The sequence below is a fragment of the Brachycentrus maculatus genome, unplaced genomic scaffold (assembly GCF_059751285.1).
Source record: "Brachycentrus maculatus isolate JH-2025_06_01 unplaced genomic scaffold, ASM5975128v1 h1tg000081l, whole genome shotgun sequence".
NCBI lineage: Eukaryota > Metazoa > Arthropoda > Insecta > Trichoptera > Brachycentridae > Brachycentrus > Brachycentrus maculatus.
The window spans coordinates 5,214,934-5,242,607 of NW_028280835.1; the positions used below are offsets into that span (position 1 = coordinate 5,214,934).

Below are 27,674 nucleotides of genomic sequence, written 5' to 3' on the forward strand. Positions count from 1 at the left end.
ACTTTAAAAACGTTTTCCTGAAAAATCAAGTTTTTTGATTTATGACGTTCTTGAAAGGAGTGAGCGATATGTGAATATAATCTAGGATTCGGACCTCACATACAAATGAAAAAGTTTCTGCACAGTAAAAAAAAAACTTCTTTTATCTCACCATAGACGTCTCTAGTCAATTCAAGCAATTTGAAGTCATTTGAACAGTTTGAGTAGTGTGGTTGTCAATCATGGGTGGAATTGGTGAATGTTACACGTGTGTAAAGTGATAAATTAAACCATGTGCTTATGACAGTCATAAACCCCATAAACGCCCACACTTCCATATTCTTCATTATCTATGTTGAGAGATGTCAAAAAAATAATATATTAACATTCTTCTTATCATTTATCGTTAAATAAGAGTAATACCAGTTAAAAGGTTTTTTTTTTAAATATTTCCATACCACAAAGTTAACAATGCTTTTAATAAACAAAATAAAATAATTATTAATTACTTTGCATTTGAAAGTTGATTGCTGATGAAGTGCAATTTTTTTATATCTAGGAACATGTTCACAAGGGATGGAAAAGTGGATAATGATATTGAGAGTAAAGTAAATGCAGGAAATATAATAAATTGTGCTTTCAACAGAGTGATTGCTCATTTAAAAAAAGAAAAAGACTTGGCACGATCAGATCAATCAGAACCTAAAATCTGATGATAGACTTATCCAAAGTTATGGTTTTTGAAAGAGAGATCTGGTTGTAAAAAATAGTAAATGGGGAAATGATGAAACAAGTAAATGACGTCGTATTTTTAGGAAGTATGTTTTCTAGGGATGGAAAGATTGGTTATGATACAGAGAAAGAACGTTGAACACAGGGAATGGTGCATCGAAATCAGTTATAGAAAATAAAAGCCTATCAGCGAACGTGAAACTGGCAGTACACAATGGAGTCCTGGTTCCATCATACAATTCACAAGTCACTTCATTTGTGAGTTCGCAGCAGTATCTTTAGTTAATTTGAGTAAGCTTTGTATTTAGTCTCTGCCAAGAGACCATTTTATTTTTAGATGGATGCAAGGTACTTCCAGAATTATTTTACATCCTGATTTAAATTTTTTATGAAGCCTGTATTTTTACCAGTTATTTTATTCACAAACATTTTTGGTTGTGTCCGAATCCTTGTTCTCTACAATTGCGTACAAGGACTTGGACATAACTAAAATTGTTGTATTTCTGGTATATTTGCTTGTATGTATATTGATTGATCAAAGAATAATATCACTAAATGCATGCAGGTCCCATATTTTTATTTTATTGTTGTGGGTTACAATCTTTGTGATGATGGGTTTGCTTCTCTCGTGGTCAGTCTCCATCCTTCTCTATCCTCCGCTCGGTTCTTCAACTCGGCGTATCCTTTACAACGTATGTCGGAGATAATTTGGTCCATGTTGTTTTAAGCGGGGTCGTCCTTTGTAGTTTGTGCCTTCGGCGATCATAAGAAGCAGGCCCGGGTGTCTATATTATGGCCTATCCATTTCGCTCTTTATTGTGTTACTTTAGTAAGCATCTAGACCTAGGGTGGCCAACCCGCGGCCTGCGAAGCATCACATTTTTTTCTTTAAGTGTACATAAAACCACCAAAAGAACATTCCATCGTGCGTAGTTCGTATCATATCCCATATATGGAAGTATCTCACTATCGTGACAATTTCTTCTAAATCCCAATATCCGTGTTAACAAACACTCACGACCTATGCCAAAATGGTTTGATTTGAAGCATTTGGAAAACTGTTTGCGTGAAGCAACAAGATGAATCGTTATCAACGAAACAGTTCTGACGAACAAAATCGGACTTCTCACTAAAATTTATTTTATTTTGTTTCTTTTTTATTATTATTTTTAATATTCCCCATTTCTAATGTAATAAATATGTTTGATTCTCATTTTTGTTATATCTTCTTAAAAAAAACAATAGATACTTATACGTATTTCTCGTTTACTTTGAATAATAAAAGAAATTTTGTTTTACGGCCCGGTAGGAAATCTCATTTCTAAAATTTGGTCCGGCTGCTGAAAAGGTTGGCCACCAATGATCTAGACGTCTCAGGACTGCTTTTAACCTCGTTGTTCCGACCAATGAATCCCCAACATACGCCTACAGCACCACACGTCAAGAGGAGAGGTCCAGGGTTAATGTTAACTGTCGGAATATAAGGTTGTGATGTGTTGAATATCACTATTTCGTAAAGCTAAAATTCGGTCGATTACCTTCGTTCAAGCATACGAACAAGTCTGACCCTGCCTTATTTAATACGAGGAACCTTAAAGCATTGATAAGGCTTATCGCAAATCACACAATACATTGGTGATATAAATATTTATTCAATTCTTACCTTTATAAACTAACAAACTTAAAATTATACACTGAATGGCTATCGAACAACGTCACGAAACAATGTATTTTTATTTCAACATTTCTGCTTATTGTACCACTCCACGCCTAAGATTAAAAATCATCATGGATATTTCTACATAAAATTTAAGTTTTGTGCTGAAATTTCTTGGTGGAATTGCATTTTATATACTAATGTGCAAATGCAATAGTTAAAAACAGTAGTTTAGAGATAAACGAGTTTATTGTTAACTTAAAATGATCCTTTTTGCCAAAACATGTATCAAATAAATACAATTTTGCTGCTATTTGGATAATGAATATCTCAGTTGAGGAAAGAGATCAAAATCTGTGATTTTATATGATAGAGGCCAGTTATAAGAATGCTTTGAGCCGTGTTAAGCTCAGCCGCAACTTGAGTTACGGCCTTTACACATTAGTATAATAAAAAAATCTTTTTTTTTTTCACTTTTATTTTCTTTGACCAGTGACCGGGATTCATTGTTATTGACATCATCAGACGGGTGAGAGACTAGGTAAAATAATATTTAATATGTACAAGGCAGTTGGCATTGTCAACCAAAGGTTCACGATTCACCCATTTATAATTTTAATTTACTCTCTACAGTCCATTTATAAAATAAAATGATTTATATAAAATCCTACTAAAAACCTTTACAATAACGAATATGTAATTATTATTATGAAACACTACTTAGAATATTAAAAAAAAACTAACTAAATAACTAACCATTACGCAGCTTCCTCGAAGGGGTAAGCAGAGAGAATAAAACACCACACTAATATGTCTTTGCAAACAATTTTCGCCTCTTTCACATTCATGCATCTCATCCTACATATTTACTTAAATTACATAACATAGAATTTTGTTTAGCCTCCCACAAGTCTGTTGATGTTGGTAACAACGAAACCTGGTCATTGGCCAAAGAAAATTAATGTGAAAAAAACTATGTATAGTTCTTGCTTTATTGTTAATTCTGTCGAGAACAGTCATTGTCAATTCTTGGTAGAATGGCTAATGTTATACGTGTATAAAGTGATAATTTAAACCAGCCTATGAACGATCGAGGGCCATGTTAATAATGCTCACACTTCGATATTTTAATTCATACATGCTGAAATGCCAGAATAATTAGGCTTTTTTTATCTTTTGGTAGGCAAAGTATTTTTTTAAATCAATGTATTTCAGAGATTTAAGTAAGCGTTTAAAATTTGCATACAAAAATATTAAAAACTCATAATATCTGTAGGTAAAAAGAAAAAATCTAATTATCATTCAAATATATTTGCTGCATGAAATATGTTTTTACGTAGTACTGAAAAACAACGCATTGTTCTTATGTAAAATTCTGACGCCAATTCTTCTCCTTTATAAAATCAATCGCAAATTATTCACAATTTAATTTTAAGATGTATTTTACATTACAAGTATTTGAATAAAATTAAACGTAATAACAACATCAAATCCATTTATTGGAAAAATGAGATTCTTTTTTCTATTTTTTCTTCACGAATGTTGAGTTTACTAGTAAACTTCTCTTGATATTAAAATTTATTTTAGATTTATCTTTTAATACAACCTCACAAAAAGCGTTTTTTATGTAATATTAAAGTTTTTTTGTATGTTGTATCGTTATTCGTGCATACAGTATATAATTTGTCAGCTTCTGTAGTGTAATGGTCAGCATACTCGACTACCGTACTGGAGGTCCTAGGTACGATTCCCAGGGGGGGGGGGGTGAATAAATATAAGTGATTTTTTCACTCTAATATTTATTCAATATTACCCTGGACTGGTACCTGAAACGGAGGGCTGATCATCTGTCTTTCAGGTGGTAATGATCAAGATAATACTGCGTTTATATGCTTTCCCTGGGAATCGAACTCGGGACCTCCTACTACGACTACTACCATCACATCGTTTCCCTGCATTTTCTGTTCTGACATAAACTCCTAGCTTCCTTCTCGTCCATATATTCATATACATATTGTATACATTATTTTTAAACCTTTTTTGGAATTTTTGATTTTTTAAAGTATTTTTTAAATAAAAGTGAGATATAATTAGCAATAACGATGTGATGTTTTGTTTCTGAATGTTTTTTTGATGTTTTGTTAGTTGATTTTTAAAGAAACGGATTTGTCTCTGTTTGAATACAAGCCTCTCTGGATTTTTCCACTTCAACAATACCTTCGTTTTTCACTTGCGTGTATTAATATAATGTTATAATTATATATGGATGAAAACTTAATACACATAATTAATTCGATCAGTGACGTAAGCATAATGTTGTAATATAATCTTGTCAAAGTATGTAATTATTCCCATGCCCTTGACATTGAATATTGTAGTATCACTTCAACACGACCTACTAAGTGCATATTACGCAATATCTACTATATTACATTTCATACCTATGAACATTGTCCGCCTCCGTAGTGTAATGGTCAGCATGCTCGGGTACCGTCCTGGAGGTCCCGGGTTCGATTCCCAGGAGGGTCAAATAAATATAATTGATTTTTTCACTCTAATCAATCAATCAAACCCTCATCCGCACCCGATGGTGCATAGAGCACTGCTTCATATAAACGCAGTGTTATCTTGACTATGAACACATGAAAGAAAGGTGATCAGCCCTCCGCTTCAGGTACCAGTCTAGGGTAATATTGAATAAATATTAGAGTGAAAAAATCACTAATATTTATTGAATATTACCTTTGACTGGTACCTGAAGCGGAGGGCTGATCGCCATTCCTTCATGTGTTAACAATAAAGATAGCATTGCGTTTATACGATGCAGTGCCCTATGCACCATCGGGTGCGGATGAGGGTTTGAAGAAACATATTAGTCAAAATTAAGTCCGCGTGAAAAAAATCACTTAAATTTATTTGACCCCCCCTGGAAATCGAACCCGGGATATCCAGAACGGTAGTCGAGCATACTGACCATTACACTACGGAGGCGGACAATAATAGAAATAGTCAATAAGTACTTGCCGGTATATCCATATCAAATGTTTTTGTTACAAATATTTTGTAAATATTTTCACTGACTGGTGAGAATATATCGTAGTCATACAGGAGAAAGTGACCAAGTGCATTGTTTTACAAAAACGTGATCATTGACTATTTGATATCTTGCAAGCTTAATATTGCCCTGAAAAAATTTCAAAGGATTTTAAACTTGGAAATATAATATATTGACTTGGTAAAAATGACTAACTGCATTGATTTTTATATTCTTGACAAGCAAAAGTGACTTAAATGGCCCTCCTGAACATTTTACGTTTTTGTAGTTGGTCACTTTCTCCTGTACTACTACGATATGTAGTTCTCAAATTTAGTCGTGTTAACATAAATAAACTAAAAAGCGGTATAATAAAAGTGTTTCCTCTCAATATTTGAATCATCATCTAGATTCTAATTTTCGAAATGAATCATAAAGCGTCATTTGTTGAACGTAAATTCCAACCGTGTACGGTAGAAATGTAGTTCTTGAACTTAAAGCCCCATAAACAGTCAATTATTGAGAAAACAAAACAGCGCTGTGCAGAAACTGATTGTTGACAGCGTATTATGAAACGTATAACAAGATTACAATTCTAAGAAATACTTCCAAGCATAAATGAAATTCAACATTTTGTCCATAAACAAAAGTAATTTTATAAACACGCATACGAACGTGAAAAATATCGGAAAGTCCAAAGGATAAAGGCTGATTTGCATAAAACAAAAAGTAAGGCTGCTGGAAGCAAACTTATAATTATTCGATAAAATATAAAAAAGAATTATTGATGCATAGATAAAATAAGTAAATAAAATGAAATTTAAATAACTTAAGAGTACCGTCCGCCTCCGTGGTGGAGGCGGACCGTCCGAGGAGTACCGTCCGCCTCAATGGTCAGCGTGTTTAGCTACCGTGCTGGAGGTCCCAGGTTCGATTCCCAGAGAGGGTGAAAAAAACTATTTGTGATTTTATGCTGTAATATTTATTAAATATTACCTGGACTGGATCCTGAAGCGCAAGAGTGATCACCTTGCCTTCATGTAAGTAATGATCAAGATAACACTACGTCAATTCGATGCAGTGCCCTATGCACCATTGGGTGCGAATAAGGGTTATAAGTAAGTACCCGTATTCCTAAATTCCGTTTATATTTGACCTTGTAAAGAAACGCCTATTTTAAGAAATAAAAGAGTTTAGCGTAATCTTTAACCTCTGTATCCTATCATCTTTTAAATTACGCTCACTTTAAATTCCATGTGCTTAAAATCATTATAAAAGTAGCCCCTCATCGTTTGGCTTGAAGGATTTTAAAATGACAATAAGTAAAAACAAGATTTTTACCCTTTTGCTCCTCCATTTTTACAGTTGATTTTCTATAAGCGGAAATAATTTGTATTAATTAAATTTTTTTCGATTTCCATTTTTTTGTTGATAAAACCATAGTTTAACCTTATCCGCACCCAATGGTGCATAGGGCACTCCATCGAATTGGCGCAGTGCTATGTTGATCATTGCATACATGAAGGCAAGGTGATCACTCTTGAGCTTCAGGAACCAGTCCAGGGTATTATTAAATAAATATTACAGTGCAAAATCACTAATATTTATTTTCACCCCCCCTGGGAATCGAACACGCTAACCATTACACCACGGAGGCGAACGGAAACGTCGATAGTTTTACTTATTTAAAATGTGTAACAAATAAATTTAAAAAAAAAACTATGCCGAAAATAACAAAAACGAATTTTCACAATTGTCGAATTTCGAATATTGAAATATTCGATGATATATCGAACACGAGTGATATTACAGGGTTGTGTTTTCTTTACAGTTTTTAACTTTTTTTTATAAAAAGACCTATAACAGAGCTATATTTTAACATCATTTAAAAAGTTTTTTTAATGCTGTTGGTAAATTCATTCGTAAATGTCACCTGGAAATCACGAATTTTGAAACAAATAAGTTATTTATAATAGATTTATATTATCCACTGACACTTCGTGATGGAATTGCATTTTTAATATATTATTAGATTAAAACCAATATTTTCAGCTTTTCCACTTTATTTTTATTTGACCAGCGACCGGGTTTCGTCGTTACCGACATCATCAGACTGGTGGGAGGCTATACAAATTGTTATGTTATATATAAAACAAGGCAGGAGTTGATATATCAAATCATGGTTATCAACTCCTGCCTTGTTTTATATATAACATAACAATTTGTATAGCCTCCCACCAGTCTGATGATGTCGGTAACGACGAAACCCGGTCGCTGGTCAAATAAAAATAAAGTGGAAAAGCTAAAAATATTGGTTTTAATCTAATAATATATTAAGTTATTTATATAATATTTTTTAGTATCGTATAATATTAATATACAAATTACACAATATACAAGTCATTTAAAATTTGTGCCTTTGATTAAATTATTTTGAAATACAGCATGCAAATAAAGGTTAAAATCAAAATCAAAACAATACATAATACATACATTAAAAAATACTCATATTGCGTTATACTCACTTCGAAATTCAGTCCCTCGTCCATAGTTCACCATCAAATACGTTCACCATCCAATTCCGGTAAATCCATTAACACAGCTTTATAAATAAACACTGATTTTTAGGAATTAAAAACAAATGAAATTCGTTAAAAGTTAAACAATTTTAAAATAAATATTTATGTTGTCATTCCATTTGAAATAGGAATCGTTCGAAGAAAATATTGTACTATTGTTTTTCAAATAGTTATTTTTCGAGAGAATTATTTTGTTTTTCAAATATGTTGATTGTTGTTCTATTTGAAATTGGTACAAATTGTTCAAAAGTTGCAAGATTAAAGTAAGACCAGTTCGCGGTTCTCGCTTGTGACCATAATGAAGTATCGACGCCGACTGCCGCCTGCAAATTGAATAATATCTCTACTGATTGGTTTTGTATTGTATTGTGCACCTGTTACGCCACTCACTGCCTACAACGTTAGAGAAGCCGCACAAGCAGAGGAATGTCGCTAAAGTACGGGTAATTTAAGTACATTTTAATTATGTTTATTTTGGGAAATACGTACGTCGGCCTTCGAAATGCGAGTTATTTGTTTTCATACAAATTTTACCCTCTCTGTCGAAACAGATCAACTATACTTAAATATATATTTTATTTAAATAAGATACACTATACTTTATTTTTCATTTTTTATATCCTTAGGGGGCTCAATATCAATATATATATATATATATATATATATATATATATATATATATATATATATATATATATATATATATATATATATATATATATATATATATATATATATATATATATATATATATATATATATATATATATATATATATATATATATATATATATATATACATGTATATATATATATATATATATATATATATATTTATATATATATATATATATATATATATATATATATATATATATATATACATATATTTAAGTAAAAAATGATTTTATAATACATCCACTATATTTTATAGAATCTCTTCTTTAAAAACTGGTCTTATCAGTTACGTACATTTATTTTACAAGGTTATAGATGGCCACAAACCTAGTTTTTTTCTTCCAATATTCATATATACTTATGAATACATTCATATTTTAACGTATACCATAAATTTTTATACATTTCCTTGTTTATTACATTTGGAGGTTCAAAACATAAAATATTTATAAACCCATATATTAATAAAGGTGTATATATTTATTAATTTATTTACTTATTATTTTTTCATCGAACACATAATTACAAATTGCAATTATGTTCCCTCACTAAGTTTTCCCCTTGTGAGGGCACATCTTACAATATTTATTCATACATTTATAGCAAAAGAATATTGTTTATTCAATCAAATACGACATGGCTGAATGACACGATCTATTTCAGATCTACCCACTTCCATTGTCAATTTATGAATAGCTCTTAAATATTCAGTTTCTCCTTTTAATGACTTTATAGATAATGGAAGCCGGTTGTGCTACTTTATTGCATAATAATCTTTTTCTTTATTGCATAATAAGTTCTTTCGACCAAAAAAGTGTGTATTGGAATTTGTTTGATGTGTTTCTGTGTTTTACACACACACACACACACACATAAATATGTGTGTGTGTGTGTATATATATATATATATATATATATATATATATATATATATATATATATATATATATATATATATATATATATATATATATATATATATATATATATATATATATATATATAAATATATATATATATATATATACACACATATTTATATTTATAATTGTATTCTTAATACTATTGACTGCTTAATATCAGAAGTAAAATGATGCATCTCAGATGTGCATAAGAGGATATCGTTTTGACATAAATTTGAGTTTTTCTTAAAAAAAGTGGGTTAAAGTCCACTATTTATGAACAAAAATTTGGGCACGTTTAAAATATCAAGAATATTTATATCTTGAGAAAATAAAACGTCGATGAAGATAACAAGTTTTACAATATATTAAGTATTAACATAAATGAATAACTAAACATAAATTATCTCTAGCCTTTTAAATAGATATATTTATTGTTTTTAAAAGAATCTTACAAAGTTTAATGATCTGAATAGAGTATTAGGATGTTTGAAAAAAAAACTAGCAAACATAAATATTAAAAAATGTGTCCTGTTCTTCTCGGAGTCCGTTCCTGGGAGGTGGAAGACCAGTTATCTTTCCATCGTTTAGGTGGTCTTCCTGGGGGACTGTTACCTCTTCTGTCTGCTGCTATCCTTACCACTCGATCCGAACTTGCTCTTCTCACATGATCTCTCCAGAAACGTCTTCGTACTCTTCCCCAACGCTCAACATCTTTGACATCGTAGATTCTTCTTACTTCCAATCAAATTCATACAAATAAATCAATCACAACTAGCTAAATCTTTTTGAAATCTCTAAAGAAATAATGGAGGTATAAAGTATTAAACTATTTATTTACTTGGCGTTTAATTTGTAGAACTCCATTTTAATTTATGTATAAATTTTTAAACCAGTCTACAAAGTTGTATTTTATTTAAAAACACATGAAAATTAATATTGTGACAATTGTTTCGCCTAGTTATGGCACTTTTAGTTATGACATTCGTTTGAAAATACCATAACTAGGCGAAAGAATTGTCACAATATAAATTTTGATGTGTTTTTTTTATTAAAATACAACTTAGTAGACTAAACAAATCTGTGTTGGATTTAAAAATTAATACATAAAGTATTAAACTGTCTACATTTGTGCGTCATAACTTGTTCAATTAATAATAATTAATAGTTGTGACATTCGTTTGAAAATACCATAACTTGGCGAAAGAATTATCATAATATAAATTTTAATGTGTTTTTTTTTTATTAAAATACAACTTAGTAGACTCAAAAAATCTGTGTTGGATTTAAAAATTAATACATAAAGTATTAAACTGTCTACATTTGTGCGTCATAACTTGTTCAATCAATAATAATTTCCCGAGTTCCTTTGCGTGAAGAATTCGATCAGTAAAAACAACTGTGCACATGATTTTGTAAAAGAAAACAAGCTAACAATACCGAAAATAAGTCAAAATGATGTGAGCTTGGGAAACGCGAGTGATGACGCATTATATCGCCAACTAAGTAGATAAACACTGTTTTTCATTTCCATCTTCATTTGTAAAAAAAGATGCTTCATCTCAAGATGAGACCCTTATAATATTGATATTTCATCAAAAGGGTGAAGATTACAGTGTCTGATAGAATAAATGATAAACGTTGATAATATTTACATCCAAACATGTAGGTATAATTTATAGATTTAGCGTGGTATTGGCAGAACTCCATTTTAATTTATATATTAAATATTCAAATCAAATACTGATATTTAGAGTCTATAAAATTGTATTTTACTATTAAAAATACATAAAAATATCAATTTTGATAGTTTGGCAACACTAGATTGATAATGCCATAACAAGGTCAAACAATTGTCAATAATTTTATGTTTATGTGTTTTTAATAATAAAATACAATTTTGTAAACTGTAAAAATCTGTGTTTGATTTTAATATATAATATATAAATACAAACATGTAGTTGCGTAAATACAGTGATGCCTCGCATAACGTATATAATTTGTTCCAGGAATAAATTCGTTATGTGAATCGCGTTTTCCCATAACAATACACGTAATAAAAAAATCGTTCTGTAGCATATAATATGGTACTGTAACATAAAAAAATATACTAATAGGTTTATTTTTATTTTTTTGTCAGACAAAGATGTAGGAGAGTCTACCGAGGCTTGCATGTTAAATCCTCTTGTTCCTTCATTTGCTTTTTGCCTGTTGGCTTCTTGACAAACCTTTCCAAGATTGACTGTTTCTCCCTCATCTTCAAGACCTACCGGAAATAACAGGCAAGGGTGTCATTGTAGAGATCATGTTGATCCTGTTGGCATCAACTTACCTTGGATAGTGAATGTTGGCAAACCTCTCCCCATTTGACCAGTATGTCCTTGATGCATGGTGCATTGACTGCGTGCGATCTTGGAGCATTCTAGCGGCAAGATGGTATACAATACAGTCGGTTGTGAGAAGCGAGTTTAGCTGTCAGTTGCGTAATAGACGAACAGAAAGTTCGTTGTGCTCAGCGTTCGTTATGCGAGACATCACTATAGATAGTATTATATTTGATCATTTTAATAAAAATAATCAAACGTAACACACTGACATCTTGCGGATTTTGTATACGTTATTATCTAAAGATTAACTTTTATCGCAAATAAGCACGATTGCAGTTTCATCGCGTTGCTAGCGCCCTCTCGTGTCATTAAAAAAAAACCGCGGTTTTCCAGAAATTTCTCTACTACGCTACAAGTAACGACAATTACAAAAGTATTATTTATTGCAGTAGATGAGACTTATCTAAGTACCTACTTGTCAATTTAGGGGTACGTAATACGTAATATCCGATTCCAATTCGATGTAAATGGATAACCACGCCCCGGAATTGATCTTGCAACCAATCAACAGTAGTTACGCCTTCGTTTTAAATTAATAATTACTTGAAAGCACCTTTTCATTTAATTTTTGTACCTATCGCTAACATTTGAACACATGGAAAATATCGACTTTAAGGAGTATTTATGGAATTTTTTCTTCATAATCCTATTCTCATAATCCTAATCTCGCCCCATTGGTGTATTAATAACTGCGCTACATTGACGTGGTGTTGCAAATATGATTTATAACTGCAGAATCGGAAACTATATAAAAGGACTTAAAAGTATAAAGACTTAAGTCTTGATCGTTCTTAACTTCACATTTTCATATGCTTGTATTGTTGAATCACGCTTTAAGCAATTAATTTTAAATAAAACGAAATGCTTTCACATAATGTTGATCTAAAACTCTAAAGTGAGCTGATGAAATTGATATATATATATATATATATATATATATATATATATATATATATATATATATATATATATATATATATTTATACATATATATATATATATATATATATATATATATATATATATATATTTATATATATATATATATATATATATATATATATATATATATATATATATATATATATATATATATATATATATATATATATACATATATATATATATATATAAATATATATATATATATATATATATATATTTATATATATATATATATATATATATATATATATATATATATATATATATATATATATATATATATATATATATATATACATATATATATATATATAAATATATATATATATATATATATATATATATATTTATAAATATATAAAGCTTATATATAGTATGAGTATGCAATGTAAAATATCAAAAATGAAAAAATGTATGATGTTAATTAATTTAATGTACATTTAACAAACAAAATACGAATTAAATATCCCAAAAGCATAAACATTTGTATGTATAAACATTTTAATATATTGACTATCTTTGATTTTAAATAGAATACAATTTTTTTCAATGTTGTCCGTCCCGATAGTGTAGTGGTTAGGCTACCATGCTGGATGCGATAGAAGTGTTAAAATAATTACCAGAAAATTTTCATTCAATTGTTTATTTACTATAATTCTGGACTCTTTCCTGAAACTGGGTTGATTTCCTTTTACTTTTACATGTAATGTAAAAATTAGTCATGTGGAAGATAAAAAATTACATTTTTATATTAAATCTTGGTTGGTTGTTAACAATCATATTAAAATTGATCTTGTAATGCTAGAATTTTCTTTCAATAATGTTACGCTTATTCAGCGTACCATATTATGGTAGGAACGTGAAAACGTAACAAAGGACGATTACTACATAGCAACCCTATTTCTTCTCATGCTGATGTATTCCCGTATAGCTGGGATCTTTCCAACATCTTCGATGAGTTTGAGAAGGAATGGAAACGTCCCATCGATCAGGGCTGAACCAAAATACATCTCCAAGACTTCGATGGCGCCGAAGAAGAAAATGTCAATCCACGATAACTAAAAAAATAAAATTATATTAATATCTTATCAAAGATGAAAAATATGAATGTCTGGGTATTTATAGGCCCTATAATTATATTTATTGATTTGGCGTTTAATTTGTAGAAGTCCATAATTTATGTATTAATTTTTAAATCATACACAGATTTTTTGAGTCTACTACGTTGTATTTTATTAACAAAAACACATAAAAAATAATATTGTGACAATTCGCTCACTCCTTTCAAGAACGTCATAAATAAAAAAAACTTGATTTTTCAGGAGAGCGTTTTCAAAGTTTAAAAATATAATACAATATACCAAAAATAAATATCAAGCCGCTTATTGAACTTTTTACTGTGCAACAGATCTTTTTGGGTAAAACCTGAAGGTTCTTTCTCCATTCGAAAAATATTAAGTATATTTAAAAAAATAATTGAACAATACCTTTTATTCAAAATGCTAAAATGACACTTTCTGCCCTGTAGCGGGTAAATATTAAGTTAAAAATATGCCGCTTTTGCTGGGATATAGTACATTTTCTGGGCATTCCTAAAACATGCACAACTGAAAATTGACGATTTTTGATTTATGACGATCTTGAAAGGAGTGAGCGAATTATTATATAATTATACCCAGACTTACGTATTCTTCATTTTTAATTTTAGTTGATATGTAAATATATGAATAATTCCTAAGTTTTGTTACCTAGTTTTGTTAACAAAGATTTGGACATACTCAAAATATTATGAAAAGTCGATTTTTTTTTAATCCTTCATTTACGGCCTTAGCAAATTTGTACATAATGAATATATTACATGGAATAATTGTTGTATAAAATAATGATCTCTTTTTAAGTATATTAAACAAAGATGAACATAAGTATAAGATAAAGAATTAAACTTCAGCCTGATAAGCGCCATTGAGGTAGTATTTTACGAGAATAGTGCTATATAAATTATCCGAATCTACTATTATTATTGTAATTATTAGTTAGTTAGGAATTAGTTAGGTATAGTAAGGAAAATTTATACTTACAAGATACAAAGGATGGATGTAAAATAATTTAATAAAACACAATTCTTGTGTAAATAAATCATTAACTTAAGAAAAATATATAAAATGGATGTAATGTAAGAAAAACTACAATTTTTGAACAACGTATTTAAGAGAATTTCCGCCAATTGCAAAATAAAATCAAGAAAGATTATCAATCAGAGTATTTGTGATACTTTTATTATAATTATAAATATTTTTATTACTATAAAGGAATTTTCGTTTTATATATTTTCAAATTTTATAAAGGAATAACATAATCTATGAAAACAAATCACTGTCACCTATCCGATGCACGATCCAATGCGTAAATATTTTTTTTGGCGAAAGGAGAGTGACATGTGTTTCAAAGCATTTTGAGAGTCCATCGAACTACGTGTCACACATACATATCGTAGTTATACAGGAGAAAGTGACCACTAGCATTTTTTTACAAAACCGTGATGATTGACTATTTGATATCTTACTATTTTAATATTGCCCTGAAAAAAGTTCCAAAGGATTTTAAACTTGGAAGTATAATATATTGATTTGTTAAAAATGACTAACTGCATTGGTGTTTATTTTCTTGCGAAGCAAAAGTAACTTAAATGGGGACTCCTGAACATTTTACGTTTCGGTAGTTAGTCACTTTCTCCCGTACGACTACGATATATTTAAATAAAAGTGATATTTTCTATGAAGGTAAAATATAACATGTGTTGATATTGCCTCAAAGTTAAATATCAAAGCAATAATGAGCTTTACCTTATTTGAAAAATGGCCACCATTTGTTTTTACCGCATTCTCCATACGATGTAGATAATATTGAGAAATTTCCTTGATCATCTGTCTCTTTAAAGCATCTTTCTTGACTTTATCTGCTTCCTTGTACCAGATTTCTGATTCTAAAATAAAAATATTTTTATAATTTTAGCTATATTTTGGTTACCTGTAATAACTCCAAGGTAACGTATTAATTAAGTCGTTATGCATGAATTCCTAGCTTCCTTTCCATTCATACATGCTCTCGGGTCTCGTGGACTTTTGACTATGCTTATACTCGTATACCATATGGTATGTAAGGATATAAAGAAAGTACGTTACCAAATACGTTACCAAATGAAGTTATTAAAGATAACCTTTCCAAAAAATCGTTATTTGGGATTTGGTGGTAACAAGGCTTTCTTGGCCTTCCTCGTTCTGATCTCCCATTAACATTACCCAAATATTCTACTCCAAATCAGTAGTATGGTTATCTATTGTTATAATTTACAGAATTTTTCGATTCGTGACCAACATTATTATTATTAAACCATATCCGCTTCCTAGGTGGAGCATATGGAGTCCACAAATTATCTCCAGGCTATTCTGTCACCTGCCAGCTCCCTTGCATCCTCCCAAGTCAGATCCACGTCCCGAAGTTTTGTCAGAAAAAGAATTGTCAGCAGTGGTCGTCCTGGGCGGCGCGAACCTAATGCCTTGTAAAAGAGGCAAGCTTGATTAAGGCTCTCGGGAGGCATGCGGAGTACATGGCCAAGCCAACTGAATAGCCTTTTCTTGACGACAGTTGTGACCAAGATTAGCTGCGTCCTACGCCTTATCTCTTCATTCCTCACAAAGTCAAACCACCGCACGACTTAAATTCACCGCAGATACCTATTCTAAAAGATTAGTACATGGCTGCTCTGGGCCCTTTTAAAGTGCCATGTTTCACAGCTGTATAAGAGAACAAAAACCAAAATTGGTTGGAAAAAATATCCAAGATTATTCAAATCACATTACAAGAGTAGATTCAGGACCATCTCTAGCGAAGAACAAGAATTTTTTTAGGCCTCACATTTCTTTTTTTTCATAGCCGAGAAAAAAGTAATTTCAAGTTGAAATCAATTGCCGATTTGTGAAGATTTCAAACATTATACTAGCTCTTATGCGCCTTAAAGGGCAGTTTACATACAATTTGTGACCTCTTTTAAGTATAATTTATGACGAGTTGACAGATTTGATCTGCCTCCGTAGTGCAATGGTCAGCGGGCTCGGCTACCGTTCAGGAGGTCCCGGGTTCGATTCCCAGGAGGGATCAAATAAATGTAAGTGATTTTTTCACTCTCATATTTGTTCAATATAACCTTGGACTGGTACCGGAAGCGGAGGGCTGATCACCTTTCCTTCATGTGTAAACGATCAAGATAACACTGCGTTTATATGATGCAGTGCCCTATGCACCATTGGGATGCGGATAAGGGTTTGAATGAATGAAAGATTTGATTTGGTCTCTAGAACAGCAAGATATGACTCACTCTGCAACATTTCAAAAATGAAAAGAGCCATTGTGTCCAGTTGAGCATCGATCCAGTGATCTCCGGAAAGCAGTTCTGCTGCAGCTCCAATGCACCTTGCCACAGCTACTGCATGGTGCATATCCAATACTCCTTGTTTTTCTACAAGTACAAACACATTTATAAATATATAAATCCCACGTAATATTAAATCCATATTAAGATTTGCGCGGATGGTCAATAAGATTGTCATTTTTTTGACAAATCAACATAGATGAAGAAGAATATGGAAGTCTGGGGGCTTATAACCTGTAAAAGGCTGGTTAATAGATCACTTTACCAGCCTATGACTGGTCTTAAACCCTGTAAGGCACTGCATCATATAAACGCAGTGTTAATACATGAAGGAAAGGTCTCAGCTTCAGGTACCTGTCCAGGGTAATATTGAATAAATATTAGAGTGAAAAAATCACTTACATTTATTTGATCCCCCCTGGGAATCGAACCCGGGACCTCTTGAACGGTAGCCGAGCCCGCTGACCATTGCACTACGGAGGCGGACAATAAATAAATACGGATGTTTTAACCAAAATCAATAAAAAAGTCTTCCATATTCTGATTTCAATAATATCTTCAGATGTATTTGACGATGATTCTATAGGTATATTATCAAGATTATAAAGGTACCAATATAATCTTGATAACAACCATTTCGTGAGGATCAGTTATGCATTTGTAAATAATAAAAAATACAGTTTCATAAGGTAATATCAGGTTAATTTTACCTTCTTCTTCTAGCCATTTTTCGACCGACTTCTTCAACTTTCCCAACTTGTCTCCTCCATAATGCAGCAGCATCCTGATGCTCTCGGCGGCTCCATGGTTGCCAACTTTCTGTTCTTCAGAACTCATTCTTGCAACACTCGCAATGCACACAAGTCTTGCAATTTACATGAACAACAAACAGTATTGAAGAAATTGAATTATTTACAGATGTAATAGTGTTTGCGTATCAGCTAATATTTGTTTTTTTCTGAGAATCGACAGAGAACAATGTAAAAATACATACAATATGGAACGCTGTTAAGCGAAATAAAACCAAGTGTGAAAAGGTAATAATTTTTTGAAACAATTTGTTTCTAATTTATTATTAGATTAAAACCAATATTTTTAGCTTTTCCAATTTTTTTATTTGACCAGCGACCGGGTTTCGTCGTTACCGACATCATCAGACTGGTCTGTCATCACCAGTCTGATGATGTCGGTAACGACGAAACCCGGTCGCTGGTCAAATAAAAAAAGTGGAAAAGCTAAAAATATTGGTTTTAATCTAATAATAAATTAAAAATGCAATTCCATCACGAAGTGTCAGTGGATAATATAAATCTATTAAAAAACAATTTGTTTCATTTCAGTGGCATGTATGTAGATACTAAATAAATTATAATTTTTAAAATGGATAGACACAAAAAGTGACTGCCGAATGAATTTTTCTTGTAACCCTTATCCGCATCCAATGGTGCATAGAGCACTGCATCGTGTCAAAGTTGTGCTATCTCGATCGATACTTACATGAAGGTAAGGTGAGCACTTCTGCACTTCAGGGACCAGTCCAGCGTAGTATTAAATAAATATTGGAGTATTATTTTTTGACATCTCATCAAAGATGAAGAAGAATATGGAAGTCTGGGCATTTACGGGGCTGACGACCGTTATAGGCTGGTTTAAGTAATCATTTTACACACGTGTAACATTCACCAATTCTACTCATTATTGACAACCACACCACTCAAATTCTTAGAAGTTCTATATATATGAACCAATTCAGAAACATTGTTATTGAATCACTAGAACTTTACTAGAGACATCTATTGGTGAGATGAAAAGAAGCTTTTTGCTGAACAGAAACTCTTATATCAGTATGTGAGGTCCGAATCCTGCATTATAATCACATACACGAGAAACGCCAGAAAATATAATTTCCATTTTTATTATTTAAGCTTATGATTTGACCAGATAATTTATTTACAACATTTTGAGTGTGTATATAAATATAAATATTGAAAAAAAGCTGCTTGGTTCTGTATTGCTCAACTCCGGCCATATGTACCTAAGTGTGTTTCATTATGTTATCAGTGTCAGGCTATCGTACGTTTCTTGTTACTAAGACAGTTGACATTGACATTGAATATTGTTTTGAATAAAGCAATATTTAAAATTATTTTTATTAAGTTGACCTGGAACCACATATCGGCCTTAAGAGGTCATATTATCCCATTTTTAATTACCTGTGATTAGAATGACTTAATGTTGATTAAAAGTTTACTTGAACTTGGGAAGGGTATCGTATTTATGATAACATACTCTATGTATATATATATTTTTTTTTAAAACAAATGTCTGAAAATTAAATTATTTTATTCGTCGTTTTTATTAACATAATTCTTTACTACTGCCATAATTAAGCCGTTTCCCTACAGAGATAGACAATAATGATGGAACGCCTGCTAATAATTGAAAATATCTATTTTTTATATTACGAAGTGGTGCTGTGGCGTAGTTGGGTAGACGCTCGACTACGAAACTGGCGTAGAGGGTTTGATTCCCGCCAATCGCAAATTGATTTTTTTTTAGAGATTTTTTTTTCTTTTGGTCTGGGTGTTTGGGATGTATTTTGTATCAACCTTCCGTATCCTCACCTGCATCTTCGTGCTATCTTACCTGCAGACAAACCTCTAAAAACAGGCGGGTCACACCTTTAAAATAATGTATACTTGTCTAATTCTTTGCACTCTTGTTTGAAACAGTACAGTATTAAAAAATTATACCGCATGCAAGGCGATTTTGTTTATGTTAATATATTGCGTTTTTTATGCTACTGATATTGCTATGAAAAGATTTTTCTGAAATAAATAAATTGGGACGATATGTCACGTAATTGGCACAGTAAATTTTGAGTAGTTCGAAATAAAATAAGTTTTGATTAGAAGTTCATGTTGCTGGTTATGAAGAATTTTCGACAATAGATAATAGTTTTCAATTTCTTGAATGTTTTTCCCAGAGACTTAGGCACATTTTATAAAATAACTTTGTTTTAACTACGTTTTATTAATACTTATATATTTTCCAACCGGTTTCGACAAGAACCTTGTTATCCTCAGGGTTTATGTACTGATTCTAAAATATTGAAATACTCATAGTTAGGTTTTAGTACCCGTCCCTTACAATACCAAAAACCTCCACGCACTCCGTACAACATATGAAAATGTCATTTAAAAAAACGGGAAAAAACTCCTAAATGTTGCTTGTAATTGAGCATTGCGCAGCGAATGCAAAGTTGTTTTAATTAATAAAGTTTAATAATTTTCTAAGCCACGATGATTTTTTCTTAAGAATATTAACTTTTGCACTGTTGATTAAAACAGTATTACATTACATAATTACGTTGCGTACAGGTCAATTTTGTTTACAATAATGTATTATGTTCTTTATGCCACCGATTTTGTTGCGCAAAAAGTTTTTAACTTAAATAAATTATGAATTTAAATTATCAAAAGAAAATACTACTAAATTATTAAGAGAACTCATTTACGAATTTTGGATTGCCTCACATGTAAAAGATGCTTATACGTAGTCAAGATGTATCGAGTTACGATATGTACGACGACCTATTATTATTTTATTTATTTATTTAATATAGTTACAAAAATATTATAATTTAAATAATTTTCTAGACATTTCTACTTTGAATATATGAAATACTAGTTACGCTGTTCCTCTCCAATAAAAAGACTAAGCTCTTGTGCTTGCAGAGGAACATACTCTCATTGTTTATTGTTTGTACTTATTAATGATATAATGGTTTTTTTTCTTTGTATTATTTATTTAGTGCGTTTTTTCCGATCTGTTCACATTGTATAAAATGTTATTTTTGACATCTCATCAAAGATGAAGAAGAATATGGAAATAGTGAAGTTCTATTGATTCAAGAACAAGGTTTCTAAATTGGTTCATATATACAGAACTTCCAAGAACTTGAGTAGTGTGGTTGTCAACAATGGGTAGAATTGGTGAATGTTACACGTGTGCAAAGTGATCACTTAAACCAGCCCATGACGGTCGTCAGCCCCGTAAATGCCCAGACTTCCATACTCTTCTTCATCTTTGATGAGATGTCAAAAATAATATGAAAATAACTCCTGTAATTGGAGATAATCCAGATTTTGTGAACAAGTATTTGGACACACTCAAAATGTTGTATAAAATGCATTTATTTAATTTAAGAATTTTAATATCTCCTATTTTTTATATCTGTAGGAAGGTTATTTAAATATTTGGTTCTCAAATATTTGAAGTTCTGTTGAAATGTATGTATTAATTTTTAAATCAAACCCAGATTTTTTTGAGTCTACTAAGTTGTATTTTATTCACAAAAACACAAAAAACATATTTTGATAATTGTTTCGCCTAGTTATGGCATTTTCAAACGAATGTCTGTTGAAATTGTTTGGTATTGCATTTTGCTATTGTAAAATCATTTTGGAATCTCGAACATAAATTTTTTTTAAGGATAAAATATTTATTATCCTTAAATACTTGAAGAATTGCTGTTGTTTTTAGAAAATGGTTTTCACTATAGGGATTTGGAATGTTGAAAATCCTATTTGTACGAGTTTTCTTGATATTCTACATACAATACATACATAGATCGTCACATATTTTTGTCATGCATTCCGACAACGTGCATCCAAAGATTTAGATCTGCATACGTAGATGCAAGGGAAACTAAATCAAAGGGTATATTGTTCATACTGTGGTACGGAATACCTTTGGTAAATGTTCAATACGTACCTAAGTGGATTACATTCACACGGAATCACATATAATTTGTAAAGTACATTGTAATCCAATATTTCCTTCAGTATCTAACGGGATTATTGTATTACCAGGATGCTATATATAGTATTTACGTATTTATTAGAACAAGGTGCAAGGTTAGTGGGTCATTATTAATATATAATAATAATAATAATATTATTAATTATTATTATTATTAATATATATACTACTACTATGTTCTACTAACATCACGCCGTTTCCCCGTGGGGGTTGGCAGAGATGATAAAACTCCATACTCTTCTGTCCTGACATACACTCCTCGCTTCCTTTACATCCATACATCTAGTCATACCAAACGACCAAAGGCCAAAAAATTCATCGATGTACAACATTTTGAGTGTGTCCAAATACTTGTTCACAAAATCTGGATTATCTCCAATTACAGGAGTTATTTTCTTTTTTTTGACATCTCATCAAAGATGAAGAAGAATATGGAAGTCTGGGCATTTACGGGGCTGACGACCGTCATAGGCTGAATACTTGTTCACAAAATCTGGATTATCTCCATTTACAGAATACTTATTCACAAAATCTGGATTATCTCCAATTACAGCCTATGACGGTCGTCAGCCCCATAAATGCCCAGACTTCAATATTCTTCATCATCTTTGATGAGATGTCAAAAAAACAAAAAATTCACGGATGCTTCACAAACAGTCTACAAAGACGATAAGTTGGGATGGAGCCAGGAAGAAGAAGAAGTCTGTTGAAGGTGTACAAAGAAGGTGCATTTTTCAGGAGGTTCTGTAATTTATTTCAAAGTTTGAATGTAGTTTTTCATAGTAGAATGGCTGAAAAATAGTGTGTAATGTAGAATGATGGAAAATGTCTCCTAAGAAGTGAATAAGCTATTTATTTAAACTTCGTGTACAGAAAATGAATAAGTACATTGGCGGGATTATTACTAAAAAGCAATATCTCCCAAATATCCAAACATAGACTAGTGATATTGATCAAAAAGTTTGATAACAAATATAGCTGTTTGCAATCAGAGGTTAGATCGTATTTGAACATTTAAAAAAAAACATAAATTACAAATTGACATTTAAAAAACATAGATTACAAAAGATGATAATAAGAAAGGCAAAGGAAAAAGGGAGTTTAGGGAAGGAGGTAGAGGGAAAAAAACTAAGGGAGGAGGTTTGATGGACAGTTAGGATTCTAATGATAAATAGTTATGTCTCAGACGTTTCATAAAAGTCATTAGAGAAGGTGCATTTTTTACGCGGAGGGGTAATTCATTCCATAGTCTGGCCGATTGGACAGAGAAGGAATTACTCAAGAATGATGTGTTATGGCGAGGAATGGAAAGTGATCTTCCTTGGGAAGAACGAAGAATGACTATGATCAGAAAAAATAAATGAACCTCTCAACAAGAGACTGTAGAGAATTTTACGAAAAGAGAGAATGCTGTAATTATTCTTGTTAGAATTAAATCTATTTTTTTATGTATAATTTAACAAATAATCAGTTGAATGTCTTATTTCAATGTCAACGGTGTCAAAGTAGCATAATTATATTTCAGATAATTTAATTGTTATGTATGAATCTGAGTTGTCACGTGAAATTGTGTGGTATCGGATGATTTTTTTAAGGCGTCAACATTATACTAAGTAAGTACGTTTATTGCAAAATATTTAACGACGGAAAAAGGTAAAATGAATTAATTTCATATTGTTTAGATTGTACTATCTGCATTGTTCAATAAAATTCTGTTTTCTGCCTTCAGAGGTCAAATAAATCGCCAACAGATACACCAATACTTGTTATTGAACAAAAGGCATATCAATAAAATGGAAATAAATTGATAATTCGGTGGAAGTTGCGATTATTCGCCGATATAAATAGTGGACGCGCAGAGTGAATCTTTAGTTAGTGGAAGACCATTAATTCAACAGCTCTGATCTTCTAGAACTATTTGTAAACCCGAATCTTCAAAATGGCTCCAGTCTACAAGTTCACTTACTATGACTTCATGGGAACCTCCGAATCCATCCGGTACATGCTTACCTATGGAGGAGTCAACTTTGAAAACGTTATCGTGAACTACAAGACCACCTGGCCGACAGTGAAGCTGAGTAAGAATATTTTTTTTCTTTAAAATAATGTTATTTTTATTTCATTAAGTCCTGGCATAAATTTCTTCTTGTAAGCTCCCAGAGACTTTCAGGGTTCTTCAAAAATTCAGAAAAATTAATCCAATATTAAAACAATATTCTAACTGTTCTACAAATATGTATCTTTTTACCTACCGTATTTTTCTTTGTTTATTCATTAGACTTAGTTGTTACATTGTAAAATGTTGTTTTAGTTCATTGTTGAAATATGTATACAACTTTGAATCGAATCCGAATGTTCGTAAATAGTAGCATTAATTATGAACTATAAAAGAGAGATACAGAAGTTATAATATTTGTTATAATATTTTTATTACAAAATAAGTATCTCATTGTTTGCTTCGATTTCTGTTTTAAACCATAACACAATAATTGCCAAACTTACTGTTTTTTGGTACAGAATAAGATTTCTATTTCAAATCTTGAATAATCGTGTATTTTTTCAAATGATTATTGAAAAATTGTATTAGTTGAAATAATTGATGTCATTCTTGTTCCCAAGTTTTTGACTTAATTGAAATGTTGTCTAGACACAAACGGATGATGTTTTGTCAGATGGATAAACGTACAAGACATCCAGATTAAGCGAGAGCAACAATGACTAAAGAGGCATTCTATTGCTTTTAGAACTTGTGGTTTTATCGAGGAAGCACTTAGCCTCAATCCTAAGACAAACATCATGGTAGATGTCATTTCTTGTACTTCCAGACGTGCCATTCCAAAAGCTGCCCATGCTGGAGTATGACGGTAAAGTGCTGAACCAGCCTCTTGCCATCGCTCGCTTCTTGGGAAAGAAGTTAAACCTCTTCGGCACTGATGATATCACCAACGCGCAGATGGATACCGTTGCTGAGACCATCTATGAGTTCTGGCACAGTAAGTCGAATTGCATGCTAAAAAGAAGCCAATTTCGTAAATTGATAATTTCGTAAATAATATTAATGCTAATTTTTTTCGCTTGAATTAAATGACCGCTCAGAGATCGACCAAACTACTTTTGATCTTTGGTCTTGCTTCTGTGAGTGCGAGTGTCTCTTGAGAGTAATTGTCCTTGGCCTGGCAGCTCTAAACAGTGTCTCGATGGTTCTGATCCCCGTCCAATCTCGTATATTCCTAATTCTCTGCTCAGAACTCGATCAAACGAATGTAGATGTCCAACTTTTGATATTTACTAATAAATATCAAATAAAAAGAGAATACAATTTTTTTGGGTATAAAAAGTTTTGGTACATGATTTATAAATGAATTTTAATACTGAAATAAAAAAAATAAAATCTAAAACTAAATTAGTTGAAATTAGTCTAAAAAATTGATACAATAATTGAAAACTGATTTGGTCATTTGTCGTCTGCAAGAGATTTTTTGATGTACAATAAAAAAAACAGCAATCATTTTCTAGTTTGACAAATAAATTGTAAGTAACGTTGTCGTGACTCAATTGCGGAATATTTCAAAATGTTTTTTTTTTCATAAACAGAGGTTTTCGAATACTACCGTGAGACTGACACCACTAGGAAACTCCAATACAGAAAGGCTCTGGAAACCGAAATTTTTCCCATCTACCTGACCCGTATGGAGAAAATGGTGGAGTCTAACAGTGGATATTTCTTTGGAAAGGTAAGAGCAAATTAAGATATTTAATTCAATTACACCACTTAAGTTAGAGTGTCCTTCGCTTTCCTGAAGGCCCTGATCTCCCGCAGTAGACGATTGCACATTTTTGAGACGAGAGATTGCATATTTTAAGTCCATCAGAATATCATCCATTTAATTGAGATATTCCCATTCTTTCTCTCTTTTTGTTTGCGTTGTAATACGGGTTTATCATCCCTAATGAATATTCAGACTGATTTAATGAGACAGTTTTCTATGTCTGTTGTTTTTTACAATATTTAACCTTTGTTACATTTTAATGCTCGTGTATTATTTTTCGAACGCCCTAAAGTCTTTTCTGGTTCGAACGACCAACATGAGTTTGTGAATTTAAAACTAAAATCTTACAATCCGTTTCTACTTAGGGTGAATGTTTCCTTCGTTGCACTCCACTCCTTACGGTTTTGGCCTTACTTCAGTCACTCCCTTCCAGTAATATTAGCCATAGCATATCATTTACCAATTGTTTTTTTTAGCGATTTACGTTTCTGTATCAAGTTCTAGTTTTTTCTAATGTTTCTAAAATAAAATATTTTATGCTATGAGTTCTTTGTTTTGCTAGTACAAAACACTAGCATTTCTATTTTTAGGCAGTCTTATTATATACACAAATTCGTTTTTTTTGCTAAACCGTTACCTATTTTGTGTAAAATAATTAAAATATACTTCAAACTTCACTTCATCTTCTTTGGGTGCCATTCCATCAAATTCTTCAGTCAAGGGGTTTATTTTACTGAAGATCTTTGAACTCTTTAGATCATTTCCTGTATTCTTGATTGTACTTTCAACTGCATATGATATGGATGAAACATAAGTGTGTCAAAAAGCTAAGGAGCTTTACTGTCTTTTTTTGACATCGTGGAATCTAAAACTTTCCTTTTCTTCCAGCTTACCTGGATTGACTTCTTTTTCGTTGGCATCGTCGAATCCACCATCGCCATGTGGGGAGTCGACTTCCTCCAGGGCAAGTACGTCCACTTGTACCAGCTCATGCAGAAGATTCAGAGCCTTCCAGCCATCAAGGCCTACATCACCAAGAGGCCAGACTACGACCATTAATTGCTGACGACGAGATTATACAAGGCTTAAAAGACACCGCTTGCCGCCTAAATAAGAACCCAACATAACGACCGACTATCAAATATTAACTTGATCAAATAGACACAAATACGTCAGAACTAAATGTACACAATGTAAAGAACTGTATATATATATATATATATATATATATATATATATATATATATATATATATATATATATATATATATATATATATATATATATATATATATATATATATATATATATATATATATATATATATATATATATATATATATATATATATATATATATATATATATATATATATATATATATATATATATATAGACATAGACGGTTACAAACTCAGTTTTTGTCCAATATTTATATATACTTATGTATATTTTCATATATTTACGTATACCATCAATTATAATACATTTTCTTGTTTATTACATTTGGAGGTTCAAAACATGCATATATACGAATTATTGTGGTTTATATTTCTGAAATGTAAAATACGTCTGCTAGTTTACACAGGAGAGAGAAAAAACTGTTGCCCACGAAAACAAATAATGTATAACATAATTTTACATCACACGTTGTCTCTGATTTTGGTAAAAAGACAGTCTTTTGGTCATGATACAGGTTTCATTTGTTGTTCAATTTCAAATTAGACAAAAAAAATTCGTAATAAATTTCTGGAATTCA

At 31.2% G+C, this 27,674-nt stretch overlaps 3 protein-coding genes across 4 annotated transcripts in view; 1 reads left to right on the top strand and 2 right to left on the bottom strand.

The window, feature by feature from the left end:
• The window catches only part of LOC148311013 (uncharacterized), a 34,187-nt gene extending 25,888 nt beyond the window's left edge, over positions 1-8,299 (bottom strand). For both annotated transcript variants that reach the window (XM_088257538.1, XM_088257537.1), the window contains exon 1: positions 7,928-8,299. In XM_088257538.1, the coding sequence (XP_088113664.1) occupies positions 7,928-7,961 (34 nt within the window). In that variant the 5' untranslated portion in view covers positions 7,962-8,299. The remainder of the gene's footprint in view (positions 1-7,927) is intronic.
• Positions 8,300-13,304: 5,005 nt separating this feature from the next.
• On the bottom strand, positions 13,305-18,292 carry LOC148311014 (glutathione S-transferase-like). The gene is made up of 4 exons (XM_088257546.1): positions 18,033-18,292; positions 17,269-17,409; positions 15,737-15,876; positions 13,305-13,951 (listed from the first exon to the last, which is right to left on the bottom strand). Exons 1-4 carry the CDS (start codon positions 18,157-18,159, stop codon positions 13,778-13,780), a joined length of 582 nt encoding a protein of 193 aa, XP_088113672.1. The 5' UTR covers positions 18,160-18,292; the 3' UTR covers positions 13,305-13,777.
• A 5,711-nt stretch (positions 18,293-24,003) lies between these two features.
• Positions 24,004-27,674, top strand: LOC148311015 (glutathione S-transferase-like). The gene is made up of 4 exons (XM_088257539.1): positions 24,004-24,224; positions 24,972-25,139; positions 25,741-25,880; positions 26,805-27,674. Exons 1-4 carry the CDS (start codon positions 24,086-24,088, stop codon positions 26,973-26,975), a joined length of 618 nt encoding a protein of 205 aa, XP_088113665.1. The 5' UTR covers positions 24,004-24,085; the 3' UTR covers positions 26,976-27,674.

Excerpts from the sequence above, each read along its gene's own strand:
- LOC148311014 (XM_088257546.1), bottom strand. The coding sequence starts at position 18,159 with ATGAGTTCTGAAGAACAGAAAGTTGGCAACCATGGAGCCGCCGAGAGC. Across the intron at positions 17,410-18,032 it reads AAAATGGCTAGAAGAAGAAG|AAAAACAAGGAGTATTGGAT; the intron begins GTAAAATTAACC and ends TTGTACTTGTAG. Across the intron at positions 15,877-17,268 it reads CATTTTTGAAATGTTGCAGA|AATCAGAAATCTGGTACAAG; the intron begins GTGAGTCATATC and ends TTTTTATTTTAG.
- LOC148311015 (XM_088257539.1), top strand. The coding sequence starts at position 24,086 with ATGGCTCCAGTCTACAAGTTCACTTACTATGACTTCATGGGAACCTCC. Across the intron at positions 24,225-24,971 it reads CTGGCCGACAGTGAAGCTGA|ACGTGCCATTCCAAAAGCTG; the intron begins GTAAGAATATTT and ends TTGTACTTCCAG. Across the intron at positions 25,881-26,804 it reads GTGGATATTTCTTTGGAAAG|CTTACCTGGATTGACTTCTT; the intron begins GTAAGAGCAAAT and ends CTTTTCTTCCAG.